The sequence below is a fragment of the Bos javanicus genome, chromosome 20 (genome assembly GCF_032452875.1).
Source record: "Bos javanicus breed banteng chromosome 20, ARS-OSU_banteng_1.0, whole genome shotgun sequence".
Classification (NCBI taxonomy): Eukaryota; Metazoa; Chordata; class Mammalia; order Artiodactyla; family Bovidae; genus Bos; species Bos javanicus.
The window spans coordinates 14,563,265-14,584,755 of NC_083887.1; the positions used below are offsets into that span (position 1 = coordinate 14,563,265).

General features: G+C 36.6%; 1 protein-coding gene across 6 annotated transcripts in view; it reads right to left on the minus strand.

Moving 5' to 3' along the window:
* The window catches only part of CWC27 (CWC27 spliceosome associated cyclophilin), a 276,896-nt gene that overhangs the window by 211,429 nt on the left and 43,976 nt on the right, over positions 1-21,491 (minus strand). For all 6 annotated transcript variants that reach the window (XR_009731741.1, XR_009731740.1, XM_061393412.1 and 3 more), the window contains exons 8-10: positions 17,635-17,714; positions 16,628-16,661; positions 13,089-13,246 (exon numbers count right to left, since the gene is read on the minus strand). Coding sequence is in view for 4 of the 6 variants with exons in the window: in XM_061393412.1 (XP_061249396.1) it covers positions 13,089-13,246; positions 16,628-16,661; positions 17,635-17,714 (272 nt within the window). In the remaining 2 variants the exon portion in view is untranslated. The remainder of the gene's footprint in view (positions 1-13,088; positions 13,247-16,627; positions 16,662-17,634; positions 17,715-21,491) is intronic.

Sequence of the window (21,491 nt, forward strand, 5' to 3'; positions counted from 1 at the left end):
AATTACATTAAAAATCTCACATTAAGCCACTGAAGCTATACTTCAAAGTAATACTGGGAAACCTATTTCAGGTTTAATACTCATATGAAAGTGAAAGTGTTAGTTGCTCAGTCGTGTCCAACTCTTTGCAATCCCATGGACTATAAGCCCGCTGGGCTCCTCTGTCCAGGGAATTCTCCAGTTAAGAATACTGGAGTGGGTTGCCATTCCCTTCTCCAGGAGATCTTTCCAAACCAAAGATCAAACCCGGGTCTCCTGCATTGTAGGCAGATTCTTTACTATCTGAGCCACCAAGAAAGCCCTTAACACTCACATAGGTGCATTTGTATAGTACACACATTGAAATCAATATAAATGCACACTTACATTGAACAAACTGATACACATGGTATTGCAATATCTAAATAACAAAAACTAAGGAAGGAGAAGAGATCAAATTTTTCTAACATATCAAAATTGGCAAAAAGGAAAGAACTGTAGTGAATTCTGTGAGATTCTTCTTCAAAGTAAATCTTTACTGAAGACTTTTATACCATGTCTACTCTTAAAAAGACAAGCTTAAATAAAGGCTAAGATTCAATAAGGCTAACAAAATAGAACAAAATCCACTTGCTTAGAAGATTAATGCTGATGAAACACTAAAGTAATCATTCTCAAAATTGTAGAACGTGTAGAAAAAGTGACTTTGGTGGGGAGAAGAAACCCTCTAACTCCCTAGAATGCCCACTGTCTTCTACAAAATCTGAGCCTGAAAAGGACAGATAAGTTAGTTCCAAACTTGCTTTTTAAACTTGTTTAGTTTTATTCTCTGATGCTCCCAACACTGCAAAAACATTGAGTAATGTGTATTTTCATCACTAATTAACTAGCAAATCGTATTAGACCTACTGCACGAGTTTTGTTTTTTTGTTTGCTTTTTTGAGGGGAGCAAGTCCTAGCATTTGTTGTTGTTTAGTTGCTAAGTTGTGTCCGACTCTTTTGTGACTTCGTGGACTATACTCAGGAGGAGGACCATAGCTCCTCTGTCCATGGGACTTCCCAGGCAAGAATACTCTAGTGGGTTGCTATTTCCTTCTCCAAGGTCCTAGCATATGCATTTTGTAAAAACCAACCAAAGTTTAAAAATCTGTCCCCAGGTCATTTGGGTATGTGCCATCAGTAGGGACGGAGGCAATTATCTAAGCAGTGTGGTAGCCTCTCTGACAAGATGACACTTGAATAAGGAGCTGAATAACTACTAAGAGGAGGAAGGGTTACTAAGAATATCTCAGAGAAGAAAGTTTCAAGCTGAGGCAACCTCAAGTGCAGAGGCTTGAAAGACGAATGAGCTTTACGTGTCTGGAACAGCAAGAAGGATAATATGCCAGGTGTGAAGTGAGCAACAAGAGTAAGGTGGCTAACAGCTTGGTAATAAGTGTAAGAAAGTGAGGACCAGAGAAGAGAGTGGGGGGGTTGCCTTCGCTAGAAGATGAATTCAGATGTAGATAAGCAGATTTCGTGGTGGGAAAATGAGAAAGTTCTCCCATTACTTCCGTTTCTGTAATGAAATAAGGAGCAAGATGATTCGCCAAAAAGTAAGAGGAGGGATGAACACGTTGAGTGTTATTGATTGAGATGATTCTCTTCCAGAAACAACAAGAAAACCAACTAAGAAAATTATCTGAAATAATAAAGCAGCTATTCATTTCCTCCCTTCCCACATTCCCACCTTAGAGAATCTGGCCTACTCACAGCCCTGGAAGAAACAGTCTTACACTATCAGCTAGACTTAGGATCTGCCACACTTAATAGAAAGCTATAACACACCTAGACACCCTACTAAAAAGCAAAAACATCACTTTGCCAACAAAGGTCCATATAGTCAAAGCTATGGTTTTACCAGTGGTCATGTACGGATGTGAGAGTTGGACCATAAAGAAGGCGGAGTACTGAAGAATTAACGCTTTCATATTGTGGTGAGGGAGAAAACTCTTGAGAGTCCCTTGGACAGCAAGAAGATCAAACCAGTCAATCCTATGGGAAATCAACCCTGAGTACTCATTGGAAGGACTGATACTGAAGCTCCAATACTTCAGCCACCTGATGCAAAGAGCCAACTCATTGGAAAAGACCGTGATGCTGGGAAAGATTGAAGGCAAGAAGGGGACGGCAGAGGATGAGATGGTTGCATGGCATCGCCAAGACTCGATGGACATAGGTTTCAGCAAGCTCAGGGAGTTGGTGATGGACATGGAAGCCTGGCATGCTGCAGTCCATGGGGTTGCAAAGAGTTGGATACAACTGAGCAACTGAACTGATGTCTATTTTTGTGTTTCCTGCCAGGAGAAGGATGGATAAATTTATTACACAGGCACAGATGTTTATAGCAATTCCTGGATAAAGCACAGAGGCTGTAGTAGATTGTGTTACTGTTTCTAAGCACTCGGTGAAAGGTTGCTACTTTACCATGTGGACATCAGGCTTGGCTACATCACTTGCTCTGGCTAATAAAATGGTGAAGTGATATATGCCACTTCTGGGTAGAAGCTTTAAGAATATGATTCCTTGTCACTCTTTTCCCTCTACCATGCTTCTCAGAAAGAAACTGTTCCTTCATCCTCTATCCCTGAATGAAAATGATAATGGAACAGATGTACAGATCTCACCAAGATGTAGCTAGAGCAAGAAATAAACATTAATTTTAAACCAGTGAGATTTGGGAATTGTTTGTTACTACAGCATAACCTAACCTAAACTGACTTATTTTTGTTCAGTTGCTCAGTCATCTCTGGCTCTGCAACTGACTTAAAAGGGGAAAGTGAAAGTTGCTTCATTCATGTCCAATTCTTTGCGACCCTATGGACTGTAGCCCACAAGGCTCCCCTGTCCATGGAATTCTCCAGGTAAGAATACTGGAGTCGGTTGCTGTGCCCTTCTCCAGGGGATCTTCTAGACCCAGAGATTTAATCCACGTCTCCTGAATGCAGGCAGATTCTTTACCGTCTGAGCCACCAGGGGGAGCAATTAAATAAGAAACAATTCAGTATATATGTTTATGTGTTGAGACATCAATGTATAACAGAAAGAACAGGAGAGAAACAATAGGAATATCCAGGATTCCTGTCTCAATTCTTATCACACTACTTAGCCAAGTATCCAAGCCAGAAAACAATCATCTGAAATATATCTTTTTCCTCCAAGTCTCCTACATCCAATCTATTACCTCCTTAATGTCTCTTGTATCTATCCTCACAGATACTATCTTAATTAGCCTCTTACTACCTTTCCCTTACACTAATGTAATAATCCACTAATTTGCCTTTCTGCTTCAGTCTCCTTCCTCTAATCCACTCCCTACATTTATACAGAGTAATACATATTCCTAAAACGATATTGCCACTTTGCCAGAAACATACCACATGAGGCACACTTCAGCTGGACACACAAGAGTCAACCCTAGCCAACCCCTCTCCAGGCTCCATAAAGGTATCAAACCACTGCAGGCTCAGGTACAGGTTTTGCCACTTTTTGGCCACAAGTCACTTAACCTCTTCAAGTACAATTTTTTTTTTCCTTTGTAAAATAAGAATCATAATGTTACTCACAGCTTTGTTCTCAGGATTAAATTAGAGAAATAAACTGAGTTGGCAAAATTTATTGCCTGGCCACACCATAGAACAATAAACAAATGTGGAATAAGAGAAAAAATCTCTGGCTGTGAAAACTTCACAGCTCTTATTGGCTTATCTAATTGTCTCCCTTTTCTAGAAACTAAGCAGCTTGAGAAGGGGCTGAGCCTTTCTCATCTGAGCATCCTGGGACCAAGCACAGTGCCTGGACTAAAGAGGAACTCAAAGTATTAAAGCTAAGTGATATCTGAAAGTGGAAAACACACCCTGAATGGTTAGAGAAGGAAACAGAGAGAATGGCTGAAGTCAGAGTGAATAAAATCATTAATAATCGTATATCTTTCTCAAGTCCTTGTGTAACTGCATGTGCTTTTAACTTTGTGCTAAACAAGAACTTGGCATCTTGGGTGGCTATTCTCTTCTGTATTTAACCAAACTACTCTTGCCAACTTCATTTACAGGTGAATTCACAAAGTCCTGATAAGGAAGATAGGAAAGCAATGAATGTTTAAAAATTCTTCAGTGTGACTATACTGAACATTTCCTCAAATGCTGGATAACTTAAAAGAATGTTTTCCCGCACATAATCTCAATGCTACATTTCAAATGTATAATTCCACTGCCTATACACAATTGATACCACAAGATCAATAGAATGTAACTCTCAAGGGTAATACAAATCAATACATTCTAAAGAGATGCAACTACTTCTTCTCTATTTTGACAGGAGAATCTCCCCCCATATGTACATTTCCCTGTTTTCTTTCTGTCATACAAAACCTAACTGTAAAAATGGTAGGGTGGTTGTATTTCTGAAGTGTATAACTGAAGTTCAAGGACTTTTTTGGTTTTATTTTGAAAGTGACTCCTTGGATATGGATTAAGGTTATCAATAAACTATCTGGGCATTTTTAAAGTGGTATTTTATTTCAAACTGCCCAAGAAACAGTTTTATCCAAATTCTTGCTATAAATACCCAAAATGAAGAAAACTGGAAGCTCACCAGAAAAGTCAAATGATGGTATAGTTTATAAATATTTCATAATTTAAAAAATAACAGGTAAAGACAATATGATAAACCATCTAGTCCACATAAGGAGATTATACAACACTAATTTAGATGATTTGACAATGCTAAAATGCTATTTCTTTTAGACAGTGGTTCCAAAAAATGGCCTATCTTACTAGCATTTGGGTGGAACTTATGAGATTGCTGTATTTGACCATTCTTGATCTACAAAAAAGGCAATTATACATTCAATCCTTTTTAATCCTGGTATTTTAAACTTTTCCTGAAATATACATTGCCTACCTAACATCTATAATATTTCACATGCACTTCCATTAGAGCACATGCCATACTGAATTGTAATTAACTGTTTATAATTCTCACTCTTATGCTACAGTTGTGAACATTGGTGGGCAGAAACCATTTCTCCTTTGTTTTCATGTTCCTGGGGCCTGGCACTGTCTGGCATATAGCAGTTCTTGCACAGTAACTGACAATAAGAGAATAGAAGGATAGATTAAGAAAGAACATGTAAAAAAGAAAAGTCAAGTTCTAGTAAAAGTTAGTATGCAAACTAGCTGCTACCAGAGTGCTCCAAAACTTAACATCTGATGTTAAACCCAAATATTTTCTGAAAATACAGTATTTAAACCACTATTACTCCATACCAAAGAAATAACACTTGCAAATTTTCAGAGACCACTTATCCAGTATATCTTACATTTCTTTCTTTTCTTTTTTTACTCTCTGCTTCAGTACAATATCTTGGGGCAACAGAAGGTGAAAAGGAGAAGAAATGCTCTAACTGGTTAATTTCATTCCTTGCTTGTAAAAGTTCTGAGATCAGCAGGGGGACTTCTTAGAGATCATGGTTTTAATGATTTACATAGGATGGTTAGAATGTCTCTGGATTTCAATCTTTGTTACTGTATTATCTTTTAAATTTTGTACTATCATTTTTAAATGTGCATTATCTTTTAAATTTTTGAAACTTAAATATGACACTATCTTTTTGAATCCACTAAAGTAAACTAAACTTATGTACTGAAGACAGCTATGTACTTCCTCAAGTTTGATCATAAAGTAAGAGAAAACAGAATACAAAGTATATTAAGACTCAAAAAATTCCCTAAGGCTCAGGGAAAACGTATTAATATTTTTCAGAAGGCCAGAAATATTGAGGAAATAAAAGTATTCAAAGTACCATAAGAAAATGCGGTCACATATTTCAAATTCAACAAAAGGAGACTTACTGTGTAAGGCTAAAATTAGCAACAGCTCATTTGGGTGTTCACCCAGGCCAAAGGAGGTATTTTTGACTGTATTATCCCTTGTTTCATAATTTAAAGTTCAACTCATTAGGTTTCAAACTCAATTTCGATATTTATATCTAAATTTTTGATACTATCAGGTAAGATAGTTTATATTCAGTCAACCTAACACAGCTTATGAATAGAACACAAATTAACTTGACTTTACCAAATAAGAGAACTGTTTTTATACAAAAGGAATAGTGCCACAGTTGACTTAATGTGACATAACACAGCTGACCAAACGAGAACCTCTGCAAACACCAAAACTAACATTACTCCAGTTAACCTTGAACAACTACTACAGAAACTAATGATGGCAATTTCAGGGTATGTGTCAAGATTTCTTTCATTTATATTTTAATTTGATGAAAATAATATAGAAGTTAAGAGTAATCACAATAAAATTAGAGATGATAGAAATTACACAATAAAAGAAAGGATTTCCATGATGACTGTAATCAGCACAACAAACCACTGATTTCTGACTATCCAGTCTGCTTGTTACATCTGATTTTACTGTTTAGCCATTTATTATAAATCTATACACAAATGCGAAAAAAGGAGCAGACAACTCAGCTTGGTTTATATGATTAACTTGCAGCAGCTGAGCTCCACCTACAGGCAACAAAAGGATACTTTAGAAAAAATTTTAAAACAGGACTTTGCAAAAGACATGCTGCAATGCCTTTCAGTTAATCTTGAGTGCACATTAGAATAACCTGTGCTTTCTAAAACTTCTCATGGTCCAAACATTTTGATGTCTTGATCGCGGTGGGGTAGGGGGTAGGGGGTGGGGGTGCGGGGGGGGGGTGGGCGGTTGTCCTCAGGTGATTCAAATATATGGAAAAGATCGAGATACTGTTGGGTTTTTAACAGCACACATCTTAAAAAACATTAGGAAAACTCAGTATCATTCTGTTTCTTCTAAAATGACTTCCCACTATACTGACCCTTTTACTTTTTCAGAGATTAAATTGAGTTCCATTGATATTAATATTTTGTCTCTGTCAGACTGCAAAGAAGACTTGGAGGTGATGCAACTTTTTTTTTTTTTTTAAAGTCTAGTGCTTGGTGGGGATTACAGTTCTTAACCCTAACTGCACACTAGAATATATGGACAGATTTTACAAAGTATTATTGCCCTAAATTAATGTTATGTTCTCAGAAGTTAGAAAAGTAGTTACTGTTAGGGAATAAAGGAAGAAATAACCAGAAAAGGGCAAGAGGGAGAACTGTGGGTAATGGCAATTTTGTTTCTTGAACTGGGTGATGGGTATAGGGGTGTATTTGGTTTGTAAACATTCAGCAATACGTGCACTATGAAATATAGTTCATACAGATAAATTCTGTATGTATATTATATTTAAATTGAAAGTTAAAATGTTAAAAAAGGATATGCTTAGACTTCACTTCAGACTAAATCATTCAGAATCGTTTGGAGTGGGATCTGGGTATCAATAGTTTTTCTTTTTAACATTTTTCCAGTGAATCTAATGTGGAGTCAGGAGGTGAAAACCACTCCCCTAATGAATCACAAATACATTCATTCATTTATTCACCCACTCATTACACAAACTTTAATGACTAATTACCATACACTCATTACATAAGACTCAGAGGACCTAAAGATAAAGAAGATGATCTCTGAAGGAATTCACTCTAGGCAATGGATAGAAGGCAAACCAATAAATCTCATGTGATAAATCTCTTGTGATAAATACAAGTCACTTACAAGATCTACAGAAATGATTTGTCAATGAAGGATTCATTCCTTTTTGTTGTTCATTCATTTACATAAATATTTGTGTCCTCATGCTATTTGACCACAGACAAATGGACATAATCTCTGCCTTCAAGAAAATTACAGTATAAGGCCACACAAAGAAGAAATAGATGCTATAGGAATACCCTGGGAAACACCCTGGGGAGTCGGGAATTGCTGACCTTGGAGCTAAGATGATATAAACTTGAACTAGTCCAGTGGCACTGGTGGTAAAAATTACTCTTCCAGAGGAGTGCTTCTCAAACTTGAATATACAAATCACTCTACTAAAATGCAGATTCTGATTTAAAAAGTGTGAGGTGGGGCTTGAAACTTGGCATTTCTATAAAGATCCCAAGTGAAACACAATTTAAGTGGCAAGTTCATGAGGAGGATGGTTTTTAAGAGGGAAAAAGCAAAAAAAATGCCAAATTCCACAACAGAGACACTAGGAAAAACAAAAACTGGAAAGCAGTCACTAGATGTATCAAATACATGGCCTTAGGGAGAGCAGTTTCAGGAGAGTGACGAAGGAAAAGCTGAATGACGTGTATTTAGAAATAAATGGGAACTAAGGTAATGGGGACAGGGAATGAAATTAAGTGGTTTTCTTTTTTTCACTCCTTAAGTCTATCCACAAGTTGAAGGAAAGGCAAGAGTGAGAGCGAAAACTACAAAGGAAAGAGGATAGAATCATTTTCAATGGGTAAAGGGATTCCTACCTTAACAGTAGAAGAGGAGGAGATAAGAACTGATCTGAATAAACAGGGAAAAGAATATGAGTTGCAGAAGGTACTCCTGTTTCATAGAGCAGAAAGCCAGGTGATCTGATGAGGGAGAGTGAACCTGAGGTTGAAGGGCAGCGCCAGCGGCTGGGTAATGAAGATGCACCGGAGGCACAGCTGAGGCCGGACTTGCCCCTGGCCGCATGGTTCTGCTCAGCAGCATTCAGTAGTCAAGGCGGAGGCTTAGAGGAAGTGGACTGGTTAAGAAAGAGACTATACACTGAGAAAAGGAAGGAAGCAAGAGACAGAGATCCTCAAGTCAGAATGAGTACATGAAAGAAAAGAAAGGAGAGAAGGTAATAAGAGCTTTGGATTGTTTTCCCCTCTTGAACCCCTAAGTATTTTTCAACAGAACAATTAGGAAAATATTCCACTCTGTAAATCTGCTAAAAATTATATTGTGAAATATTATTCCTCAACTTAAATATTAAGTACTCAAGAAATCTGCTTGTAGGTTTACCATCCAAAGTGATAAACAGCTTTAACAGATTCCAGATGTTTCTTTACCACAAATTTTCAGTAAAATCACATTTTGAATGGCTCTAGCATAAAAAGTTGATCAAGGCTAGTCTAGTCCTTGATCATACTGCTCAAATCAGAAAACGACTGAAGGATAATCGAGTACTTCAAACCCATCCAGGTGAAAAGTTTGTATATACTAAAAGAATTGCTTTTTGAATAGATAATGATTTCACATTGACATCCTACAGGGCTGGCAACTATCTTATACCCATTATAATTTAACTTAGGCTGAGCAGGGATTTTCTTTTATTAATAAATACAATTATCCTTTTTTTTAACCACATTACAATTTTTAAAGACTCTTAGAAGTTTCTTTTAACATAAAATTAACTTGAGACAAACTATAGTGAAGCTGGTTTAGCTGACCAAAACCGCTAATGATTTTGAAATTTTCTTCCCCTCAAAATAAGTGGTCATGAGACAATCATGGACGTTTCTAGACAAGAGAGAAAAACTGTATTTTCTCTCTGAAATTCTGTACTTTGTCCTGACCTCCTTATTTTTCTTTCATTTCTCTTTGTAGGGTAGGAGACACAGGATAAAGGAGGGACAAAGGAGGATGTGAATACTGAAAACTTGGGGGAAGAGAAGAATAGTTATAAATAGATGTTTTGTACTTACTATGGCAAGTTTTACCAAGTAAGCTTTATTTATTCTTACAGAAAATTCAACTTAGTTAAACTTTAAGTTATATTAATTGTAGGGTATATAAGTATTTAAAGTTGTATTAAGGCCAACAAAACAGAGTTGAGGACTTAAAAAGCACTTAAAGATGACAAATGTTTGGTTCACCTATTAAAAACTCAATGTATTTTTTGTCACATTAGAAAGCTAATCTTTTAGAAATCAGACTTAAACTGCAAAATTCAAACTTAAATTGAAGAAAGTAGGGAAAACCACTAGACCATTGAAGTATGACATTAATCAAATCCCTTATGATTATACAGTGAAAGTAAGAAATAGATTCAAGGGATTAGATCTGATCAACAGAGTGCCTGAAGAACTATGGATGGAGGTTCATAACACTGTATAGGAGGCTGTGATCAAAGCCTCCTTAAGAAAAAGAAATGCAAAAAGGCAAAGTTGTCTGAGAAGGCCTTACAAATAGCTGAGAAGAGAAGCGAAAGGCAAAAGAGAAAAAGAAAGATACACCCATGTGAATGCAGAGTTCTAATGAACAGCAAGGAGAGATAAGACAGCCTTCCTAAGTGATCAATGCAAAGAAATGAAGAAAAACAATAGAATGGGAAAGACTAGAGATCTCTTCAAGAAAATTAGAGATACCAAGGGAACATTTCATGCAAAGATGGGTGCAATAAAGGACAGAAATGGGATGGACCTAACAGAAGCAGAAGATATTAAGAAGAGGTGACAAGAATACACAGATGAACTATACAAAAAAGATCTCCATGACCCAGATAATCACAATGGTGTGATCACTCATCTAGAGTCAGACATCCTGGAGTGTGAAGTCAAGAGAGCCTTAGGAAGCATCATTATGAACAAAGCTAGTGGAGGTGATGGAATTCCAGTTGATCTATTTCAAATCCTAAAAGATGATGCTGTGAGAGTGCTGTACTAAATATGCCAGCAAATTTGGAAAACTCAATAATGGCCACAAGACTGGAAAAGGTCAGTTTTCATTCCAATCCCAAAGAAAGGCAATGCAAATAATGTTCAAACTTTTGCACAATTGCACTCATCTCACACACTAGCAAAGTAATGCTCAAAGTTCTCCAAGCTAGGATTCAATAATATGTGAACTGAGAACTTCCAGATGTTCAAGCTGGATTTAGAAAAGGCAGAGGAACCAGAGATCAAATTGCCAACATCTGCTGGATCACAGAAAAAGCAAGAGAGTTCCAGAAAAAACATCTACTTTTGCATCATTAGCTATGCTAAAGCCTTTGACTGTGGATCAAAATAAACTGTGGAAAATTCTTAAACAGATATGAGTACCAGAGCACCTTACCTGCCTCCTGAGAAATCTGTATGCAGATCAAGAAGCAACAGTTAGAACCAGATATGGAAGAAAGGACTGGTTCCAAATTAGAAAACGAGTACCTCAGGGCTGTACGTTGTCACCCTGCTTATTTAACTTATATACAGAGTACATCATGAGAAATGCTGGGCTGGATGAAGCACAAGCTGGAATCAAGACTGTTGGGAGAAATATCAATAACCTCAGATATGGAGATGACACCAACCTTATGGTAGAAAGCAAAGAGGAACTAAACAATCTCTTGATGAAAGTGAAAGAGGAGAGTGAAAAAGCTGGCTTAAATCTCAACATTCAAAAAACAAAGATCATGGCATCCAGTCCCATCACGTCAAGGCAAATAGATGGGGAAAGAATGGAAACAGTGACAGACTTTCTTTTCTTGGGCTCCAAAATCACTGCAGATGGTGACTGCAGCCATGAAATTAAAAGACGCTTACTCCTTGGAAGAAAAGCTATGACCAATCTAGACAGCATATTAAAAAGCAGAGACATTACTTTGCCAACAAAGGTCCATATAGTCAAAGGTATGGTTTTTCCAGTAGTCATGCTGGATATGAGAGTTGGATCATAAAGAAAGCTGAGCATCAAAGAACTGATGGTTTTGAACTGTGGTGTTGCAAAAGACTCTTGAGAGTCTCTTGGACTTCAAGGAGATCAAACCAGTCAGTCCTAAAGGAAATAGGTCCTGGATATTCATTGGAAGGACTGATACTGAAGTTGAAGCTCCAGTACTTAGGCTACCTGATGAGAAGAACTGACTCACTGGAAAAGACCCTGCTGCTAGGAAAAGACTGAAGGCAAGAGGAGAAGGGGATGACAGAGGATGAGATAATTGGATGGCATCACTGACTCAACGGACATGAATTTGAGCAAGCTCCAGGAGTTGGTGATGGACAGGGAAGTCTATTGTGCTGCAGGCTATGGGGTTGCAAAGAGTTGGACATGACTGAGTGACTGGACTGAAAGGAACTGAAAAATCAGGAAATGCATCTTCTGAGTAAGAGAGAGAAATAAAGTATTCTTGATTATATTCATGATCCAACTAAACGTTTGAGCTGATAAGAGGCCCGTCAACTCCATGGGCCTTATATAAGCATATATATGATCACTAAAATCTTCATCCAATAGTGGCCCAAAGTTAATCAACTATATTAAATTATTCAACAATGATTACTTGAGCATCAGGTGAATTTTGCCAGAAAAAGATATTTAAAGACTTCTAAGTACCATTTCTGAATGCAAAAGGTTATACTATCAGTGGAAATTTCTGGGGAAGTACTTTTCTGGTTACATAAAGAAAAAATTTAGAGATCTAAGTGATGATAATATGAAAATGTTTTTTATTTGTAGTTTTCCTGTGTGACGTTGAGAAACATAATAGAATAAAACAATGTTGTTTATAGGGAGTTACACCTATCTTACCCCCAACTGTAGGTCATTCAAAGAAAACAAACACTACCATTTTTTAAAGCTATATTATTTTATATGTGTAACAAAGTTGTAATAACAGAATTATAAAGGAGAGCTTTTCAATTAAGCTGAATTTCAGGAGAATAAAATGTTGAGTCACAAAATTTAACAAGTCTTTAAAATGAGACATGTGCTGAGATTTATTTTATGATACCACCAAGGTTAGGAGGGGTAGACAGTATAAATCAGACTTGAAAAAATATTAAGAGTATTTTCAGGGCCACATCCTTCTTAGTCATTTTTGACAAATTTCACTCCCCTAAATCTGAGGACATTTTTTTGTTTTGTATAATGACTTATCTTGTTTGTTTTAAACAAATGCAGTCTTTCACATATAGCTAATATTTTGCTTACCTCAAATATAAAAAGAAAAAACTTGGAGGCTTTTAAAGAAGAGATCAAAGAGAAATAAAGCAGAATTTGACTCAAGACCATTGATGTAAATAAAATTGGTCTATTTTCTTTTCGGCCTGAGTGGGATAATTTAGGACAACTGGTATATATATCAAACACTATGAAAACAACATTTTAGAAAGTAAGTTGAATAGAGGACTCAATCTTAATTTTAAATGAAGTATAAAAGACAGAAACTCTGATATTTCAACTGCTTGACTCACCTGCGGCTAACTGGTTTCTTCTCCACTTCACCCTCTCCAGCTCTCTTAACATTCTCACTTGTGTCCTTTTTTAACTTTTTTGCAATTCTTTCTCTCATCTGGTTCTTCTCATCACCATCAACATATCCATCATGCTCTGCACCTTCATATTCTCCATCCTGTAAAAAGTGAAATGTAGTATTTACTGGGCATTCCAGTTTCTCCTTTCGCTTCCAGAGGTCTGTCTCAGACTCTCCTCACTGCATTTTAGGCCAGTTTTTTTGTTTGTTTGTTTCATTTTGAACTAGTAAGGGCTCGAAGAATCTGCTCTTCGTGAGAATACCTGCTGGGGTCTGCTCTAAGTATACCATAGCCCAGCAAGGGTTGCTGCTCAATCCACAACCAGTCCATCTGTGCAGCAGACTGTGCTCCTGCTGGATTACCCAGACTTTTGTGTTGATCTGTTGTACATTCTTGTTCTTCCCCAGGAGGCAAGGTGGCTTCTGGAGGCAGTTGGCTAGCATACTGACCTCAACCACGTATTTATGCAAATAAAAGAGGTGGAGGTAAAGAAGCTGATATTTCCTCCTACAAATTAAGACATAGCAATCACTCCTCTCTCAAAACCCTACAATGAGTCCCCAACTCTACCAAGACACTATACAATCTGTAGCTCCTTGACATAATCTCCTACAATTCTAGGCCAGCAACACAGCCAACTCTGGAGTTGCTCTTCCTTCCAACCTGAAACTCTTATTTTATGAATCTGCATTGCTCACTCTTTCATCTTCTTCAGGTCTCTGGTCAAATTTACCCTCTCAGTGCTCCTTCTCTTGATCACCCTAATAAAATGGCAGAAACATATGCTCACCCACTGTGGTCTCTATTCCCCTTCCCTGTTTTTCCTCAAAACATTTATAACTCATTTGACATACTATATATTTTAATTATTTATATGATTATTGTCTCCAATGATCAAAGGAAAGACTCCATAAGAGCTAAAATTCTGGACTGTTGTGCTTATTGCTAAATTGACAACTTCCAGAATAGCTCCCTGGATTAACAGACAGAGAAGTGGAGAGAAAAAGGAAGAGAGAAGGAGGGAAGAGGGTAGAGAAGAAGGAAGAAACTACCCAAGTTGATCTTTTTCTCTTGTGATTCTCTGACCAGGTGAGTCTTGGTGAGGCAGGATTCTTAACTTGAAGCCTGTGGACCCTAGGGCAGTGGTTCTCAGGCTATAAAATGTGGATTGTTTCTAATCTCTGTAGATAGAAATTGTGAGTGTTTTCAGTGAGATGTTTAAGACTTTCTTTAGCTTTAAAATTTCATAACCATTGACCCAGGTCTTCCATGCATGGTCCTCAGGAGACAGAAAAAAATGCCATGCAAATTAGTAAAATTTTGTTTGTGGATGCAGTGTTTCCTGGGTCAGAGGTCCACCATTTTAGTGACTGCAAAGGATCTTGGGACACTAAACAGGTTAAAGATCACACACTATCCTTAGGTGACCTTACCCCTGCCAAGACCATAAGAATGTATGGATAATTTTACATCAGGCCTTGGTCCTACCTTCCAGATCCATATTAACGTTACACAGATGTCTCCAAGTTATCTGAATCAAAATGTACATTATTAAGCACATTATTTTTCATCATTCTCCCCATTTGTCTTTTGTACCCATCTAACAAGCTGACCAAATCAGAAAGCTTATGGTTGTCTCCCTGAGAGTAAGTCACCTCTTAGACCTCTTTCAAGTCTGTCTGTCTCCCATCTCACAGCTGTGATTTTCTATCAGCTCTCCTCTCAACAGGACTTCTCTGGTGGTTCAGATGGTAAAGTGTCTGCCTACAATGTGGGAGACCCAGGTTCCTGATCCCTGGGTCAGGAAGATGCTCCAGAGAAGGAAATGGTAACCCACTCCAGTACTCTTGCTTGGAAAATCCCATGGATGGAGGACCATGGCAGGCTGCAGTCCATAGGATCGCAAAGAGTCGGACACGACTGAGCGACTTCACTTTCTTTCTTTATTTCTCCTCTCAACATAGCTCCCTGACAGTTCTCCTTGAGTCCTGCCTATTTCTTCTAATTTTTCTCCTCTAACTTTGCCAACACGGATCTTCCTAAAATGCAAAGTTGACCACAGCACTCATCTTTTTAACTAATGCCCTTCAACTGTTTCTCATCATTTTTAGAATGAAATTTAAACTCCTCACCATAGTCTATGAAGCTCTCTACTCTTTGACTTCTCCCCACCTCTCCAACCTCACCACTCTCCTTCCTGTCACTAAGTTCTGGACCCTTTGGTCCGTTTTCAGCTCCTGAAACACAACAAACTCTCTCCTACTTCAGAGCCTTTTATAGATGTGGCTCCCTCTAACCCTCTTCCCTCCTGCTCTCCTCACAGTGAGGTTCCTTCTCAAACTTTAACCTTAATGTGTACTTCCTAAATAAGATATACTCTCTCCTAGTTACTATGTGTTGCTGCTGCTGCTAAGTCGCTTCAGTCACGTCCAACTCTGTGCAACCCCACAGATGGTAGCACATCAGGCTCCCCCATCCCTGGGATTCTCCAGGCAAGAGTACTGCAGTGGGGTGCCATTGCCTTTTCCAGTGCATGAAAGTGAAAAGTGAAAATGAAGTCGCTCAGTCAGGCCCAACTCTTAGCGACCCCATGGACTGCAGCCCACCAGGCTCTTCCGTCCATGGGATTTTCCAGGCAGGAGTACTGGAGTGGGATGCCATTGCCTTCTCCAGTCACTATGTGTTAACATATGCTGTTCTCTAAGCTAGAGTGACCCCACCCTTTACCACTTTCTTTTTTGATCTAGTTAACTCCTAATTCTCCTATAAGACACAACACAGCATCATCTCTTCCCAGAAGGTTCTCTTGACCAGGTTAGACAGTCATTCTTTCTCCATTACACACAGAGAAAATGCTGTCTTTTGAATATGATAATAGATGAAGCTGTGTTCTTGCATGGACAGTTATGTGTTTCCTTCTGTACAATGCACAGATCAATGAGTTTTTATATCAGGTGGCAAATGAATGACTTGAAAAACTTGATCTCTTACACATAAAGGAAATCCTGCCTTATCAGCTCTAATAGCCAGTACAAGTAATGCAAAGACGTCAAGACACTTTTAAGAGAGAATGTTCTGAAATGTTTGTATGAAGAAGGAAACTACCATAAGTGACTGATTCAAGCATTTCCCATATACCATGTTACACATCAACATTTAAACTTATCATAATAAAACAAAATCAATGCCATCTAAATTTTGAGTATTCATGTAACATTATGTGAGATGGAGGAAAAAACAGGCTAGAAATTCATATATAAGATTCTGATTTTGTAGGAAAACAAATACATAAATTTACTATGAAGAAAATTCCAATACTGAAATACATATTTATTTTTCAAATCTTTCAAAATTTTTTCAAATTTTTATATATTTATAAAAGATAATATATAGTACCTTTTAGGAAAAATAATCATTTGTAAAGATTTTGAATTTTCTATATACTGTTCAACTATATTTATACTAAAATTAAAACTCACATCATCTGAATCTTCTGCTGCATCCCCTTTCTCACTACAAAAAATAAGAAAAACAAATTTTAGCTTCAAAATGAAACTAGTAAAATTATTCAATTACCCAAAAATTTATAATATTTTGCTATGATTAATAGCTCAAAAATACTTCAACACAGGAATTTCAGAATGGCATCATAGAGCAAAGAGAAACATTCTAAAAGGAAGTTGTTTTTATAAACAGAATAGAAGGTATGCTCCATTAGCACAAATACAAATTTTCTAGAATTTTTTTTTTAAAAAGCAAATAACCAATAGTGCTATTTTTATGAACAAAAGGCCGCAGAAATTAATTTCTTCTATTGGCTTTACGTCTTCAGGCTGAAGAAGACAAGTCCTTCAAATACAAGTATGTTAAGAAGAGACTGTTACAATGTACAATTTCTAAAAATGAGCTAAACTCAGTACCACAGTATTGTAGTGCACCTTTCAATCACTGGTCCAGTAAATCACATATAATTACATTTAACAGTCAGACATTTTCCCGTACCAAAGAGAAGCAACAAAAACAGTAAGACAGTTTTCTGGTAACTCCTGAAATAGGTATGGAATAATACTCAGTGAACTGGTCCAAAATGTGGTGATTTCCTCACAAAACCCTTCAAATCTGATTTGCTTACTCATGATTCTGAGACAAAAATGATTAAAGAAGAAGATTAGTAAAAAAAAAACTTTAAATTAAACATTAAATCATTAAGTGGACAGCTCTCTAGTGTTCAAACTATCCCAAGATTTAGAAGTTTAACAGGTAACTTTAATTAGCTCAACAAAGATAGATCGATAGCAAGAGAGTGAATGTGACCAGAGTGATTCTCTCTCCATTATGCTAGTAGCTCTATTACCCCCATTACCAAAACACTTTAGATTTTTGGTTGGGCTGACAAAATTTGACTTAATGAGAACTGACTGCTTACTCACAAAGGGAGCCAGAAAATTATCTGAGCCAAAAAATAAGAGCTTAGCACTATACTAACCTTTCAACAGCTGGAACAGAGCTGAGATGTGGATCATCCTTAAGCAAGTCATGACTACTTTTGCTTTTCCCCTTCATGCTCTAGAAAGAAATGTACAATGTAATCATGAGTGGAGGAAAAAACAGTTTTCCAAAAGGACAAGTTAACACATTTACATATTATCTAGTACTGCTATTCTGTGGTTATTAGTAAAAGATACATGTTCCTGAAAAATCTAAGTAGAAACAAAAGCTTTTTAAAATAGCAATCTTATTCTCCCATAGACTAAAAATATTATTTGAAAAGCATCTCTCCTTCAAAAAGTGTGACATAGCCTTAAAAACAAGTTTATTGATTACTATTTCCAAACACTAAACACTCTATGATTTCTTAGTTAATTTTTGTTTGATATATTAAAACTCAGAAGACAAATCCCAAGAGTAGTTTGAAATAAACACACACTATTATTCTTCAAATATACTGTGTATACTGCTGCTGCTGCTAAGTCACTTCAGTCGTGTCTGACTCTGTGCGACGCCATAGACAGCAGCCCACCAGGCTTCCCCGTCCCTGGGATTCTCCAGGCAAGAATACAGTAGTATAGTATTCTTGCACAGAACACTTTTAAAATGTACCCAAGCAACCAGATGAGAACATCTATAAAATACTATTTAGCATATGTAAAAGATCTTTTCATGTATGACTGCTCATTGGTGACCTAATATTAAATAACTTCAAAAGTCATATTCTCAGTAAATTTATACTTTAAATTTATATAAGACATTATAAGATAAGTAGAACTATTCAAAAATGGACAAAATAATGTCATTTTTGGCAGTAGGGATGGGCCTATAAATTTGTAAAATAGACTAATAAGAACCTACTGTATAGCACAGAGAACTCTACTCAGCACTCTGTAATGACCTATATGGGAAAAGAACCTAAAAAAAGAGTGGATATATGTGTGTGTATACATATGTGTGGATATATGTGTATGTATATCTGATTCACTTTGCTGTACACCTGAAACACTACACTATAAATCAAGTATATCCCAATAAAAATTAAAACAAGCTACAACCATTATTCTAATTTATTAAATATATACTTGTGTCAGGCACTGAGCTACAATACAATATTCCCACATCTCAATTCCTCTTGTCACCAAATGAAAATAGTACGGTAGCCATTATCAGCCCCATTTTACAGACAGAAAATAGACTTAGATTAAGTAATTCACAAAGCTAGTGGTAGAAGATCTAGGATTTAAATCCTGGTCTATCTCACAATGATATAATCCACTTTTCTTTTCCTATAGGCCCCTATGGACCCAGAACAACTGGCCTGTTTCAGAGCTGCAGACTATTGTACAAGCTTCCTCACCATAAGGTGAGAAAACTTTAAATTTGTACTTTCTATCTTAAGGTGGAAAGCTGCTTACCATTCCCATCCCTCAATTAATCATGTCTGAGTGACCAGTATGAGGTTAGAGTTGATAAGAAAAAAGGACAATTTCTATCTTGAAGGAAGTTTTTATTTTGAAAAATTCATTACAAAATGTGTTAACTGAAATTTTAAAATGTCAAATACAGAGAGGTGAAAAGACCTTTTTCCCTTTATCCTCATTCTTCACTGCTTAACAATTTTGAGAATAGGCTTCTAAATTTGACAGGCCTTACTTTGAAGCAGATGTATACTTTCTGAAATTTATTTCCATGATAAAAATAATCTATTTTAGAATTTTTCTGTATTAACATGGAGTACTCCACATTTTAAAGACCTAATCATTTTTTAGATGTCCATTTAAATATACTTATAATCCAGTTTCACTGGGCAAAATAAAAACTTTTCTCAATTAAAGATACTATTATCTGTACTTTTAAAAAGTCACAGAATCTGATATGCAATTAATATATATTTCTAATTCCATAACCTTACGAAAACCAAGAAGTAATAAAAAGACAAACATCATAGAATTACTTGATATTTGTCTAACAATGTAAACTGTCCAAAAACTGAAGGTGGTATAATAGAAAGAACACAGGAAAAGAGGATAACAGTTGGACCAAAAGAATTTCAAAATCTAATAATCAGTAATTCTGTGGGCTTTAGGCCAAAACTTGTACCATTTGGGGAAAGAGAATGACCTCATCAGACTTCAGAACCTATGCCTAAAAACTGGAAATAATAATAATAGCAGTTTTGTTACATAAGATATGTGTACAAAAGTGAACAAATGAATATAAAATGACCTCAACTAGAATAAAACACAAGCATCTTATTTTCATGTTTTCCTTTCTAAAATTTCTTCCTTCTGCACCTCTAGCCACCAATGTTTATTTTCATTTATGCTAAGAAATAGTTCCTTATCAATTCTCCCCATATGCTTCCTTCATGGAGTCACAATTACAGACATAACAGCCAGAGGAGGCCTCAGACTCTCTAGTCCACAAACAGATAATAGATCAGGAAATGAGAGTTGCACTAATACATAAGAGGAGTAAGATTAGAATTCAGGTCTCCAGGTTCTTGGTCCATTAATAAGCTATACTATTCCATTTACTTGTAAATATTAGTTTATAAATGTTAGCTTAATTAACATTTTTTAAAAATGGGTTTTTGAACTTCCCCTATGGTCCAGTGGTAAAGAATCTGCCTGCCAAAACAGGGGACACAGGTTCAATCCCTGATTCAAGAAGATTCCACATGCACTGCAAGTACTGAAGCCTATAGCCTGTGGTCCACAGCAAAAGAAGCCAGCGCAGTGAGAAGCCTGCACACCACAGCTAGAGAGCATCCCCGCCTGCAGCTGGAGAAAGCTCACACACTGCAACAGAGACCCAGTGCAGCCAAAAACAGATAAATACAATTTCTTTAAAAATGGTTTCTTGTTTATCTCCTAAAACTTAAACCAGCTTAAAAGAAAAGAAGAAACTTGTCTTAACATTAACTTTAAATAAGACTTCACAATAGAAGGAAACTGATTAATATGAATAATTATTACCATTTCAAATTTAAATTAATATTTTCAATTAAACTAGTAGAGAAATATATGATCAAAAGCAATTTTTTAGATGTCCATTCCCACTATCGTAGACTTTGAATCCTGCAGGCCAAGAAAATAAATAGGAGATAGGCTCTAAGAGGGTAAAAATGAATTCAAATATTTCTTTCATGCCTATTCTTTCTGAGACCTATTTTAAGGTTCTTATTTATACTATCAATAATAATTTTAGAGAAAGAAGAAACACCAAATATACTTTAAAATAATTTTTGAAGAAGTTACATAAAGGCAGCTGGCTCATTAATTGGTTGAGGGGCTGAAAAAAATACTAAATATATTTAGTGAGCACAACATAAAAAGCTCCAAGGTAAATTCAAAACCATAGGCAAACCTGAAAATGAACATCAAAGGGGATTTGGGAAAGTTATATTATTATCTGCTACTTCTTATCAAGAGCACAGAGGCAGTGAAACAGTGGGAACTAAATACAAGTAGAAAGAAAGCAAGAAGCATAGTGGTCAAGAAGTTGGAAGGTCTGAGTGCCAATTTCTAACTACTTCAGTGTGATGGTTAATTTTATGCTATGTACCCAAGCTGTCTATTCAAACACCAGTCTAGATGGTGTTACAAAATTAAGTATTTTTTAAACATGTGATTAAACACTTAAATCAGTAGACTGAGTAAAGCAGATTATCCACCAAAATGTAGGTGGGCCTCATCTAATCAGCTGAAGGCCTTAAGAGTAAAGCAATTTGGCCTCAACACTGTAACACAAAAATTATGCCTGACTTTCCAGCCTACAGATTTTGGACTCAAGACTGTCACAGTAACTCCTCCTTGAGTTTCCAGCTTGCTGGCCCACTCTACTGATTTT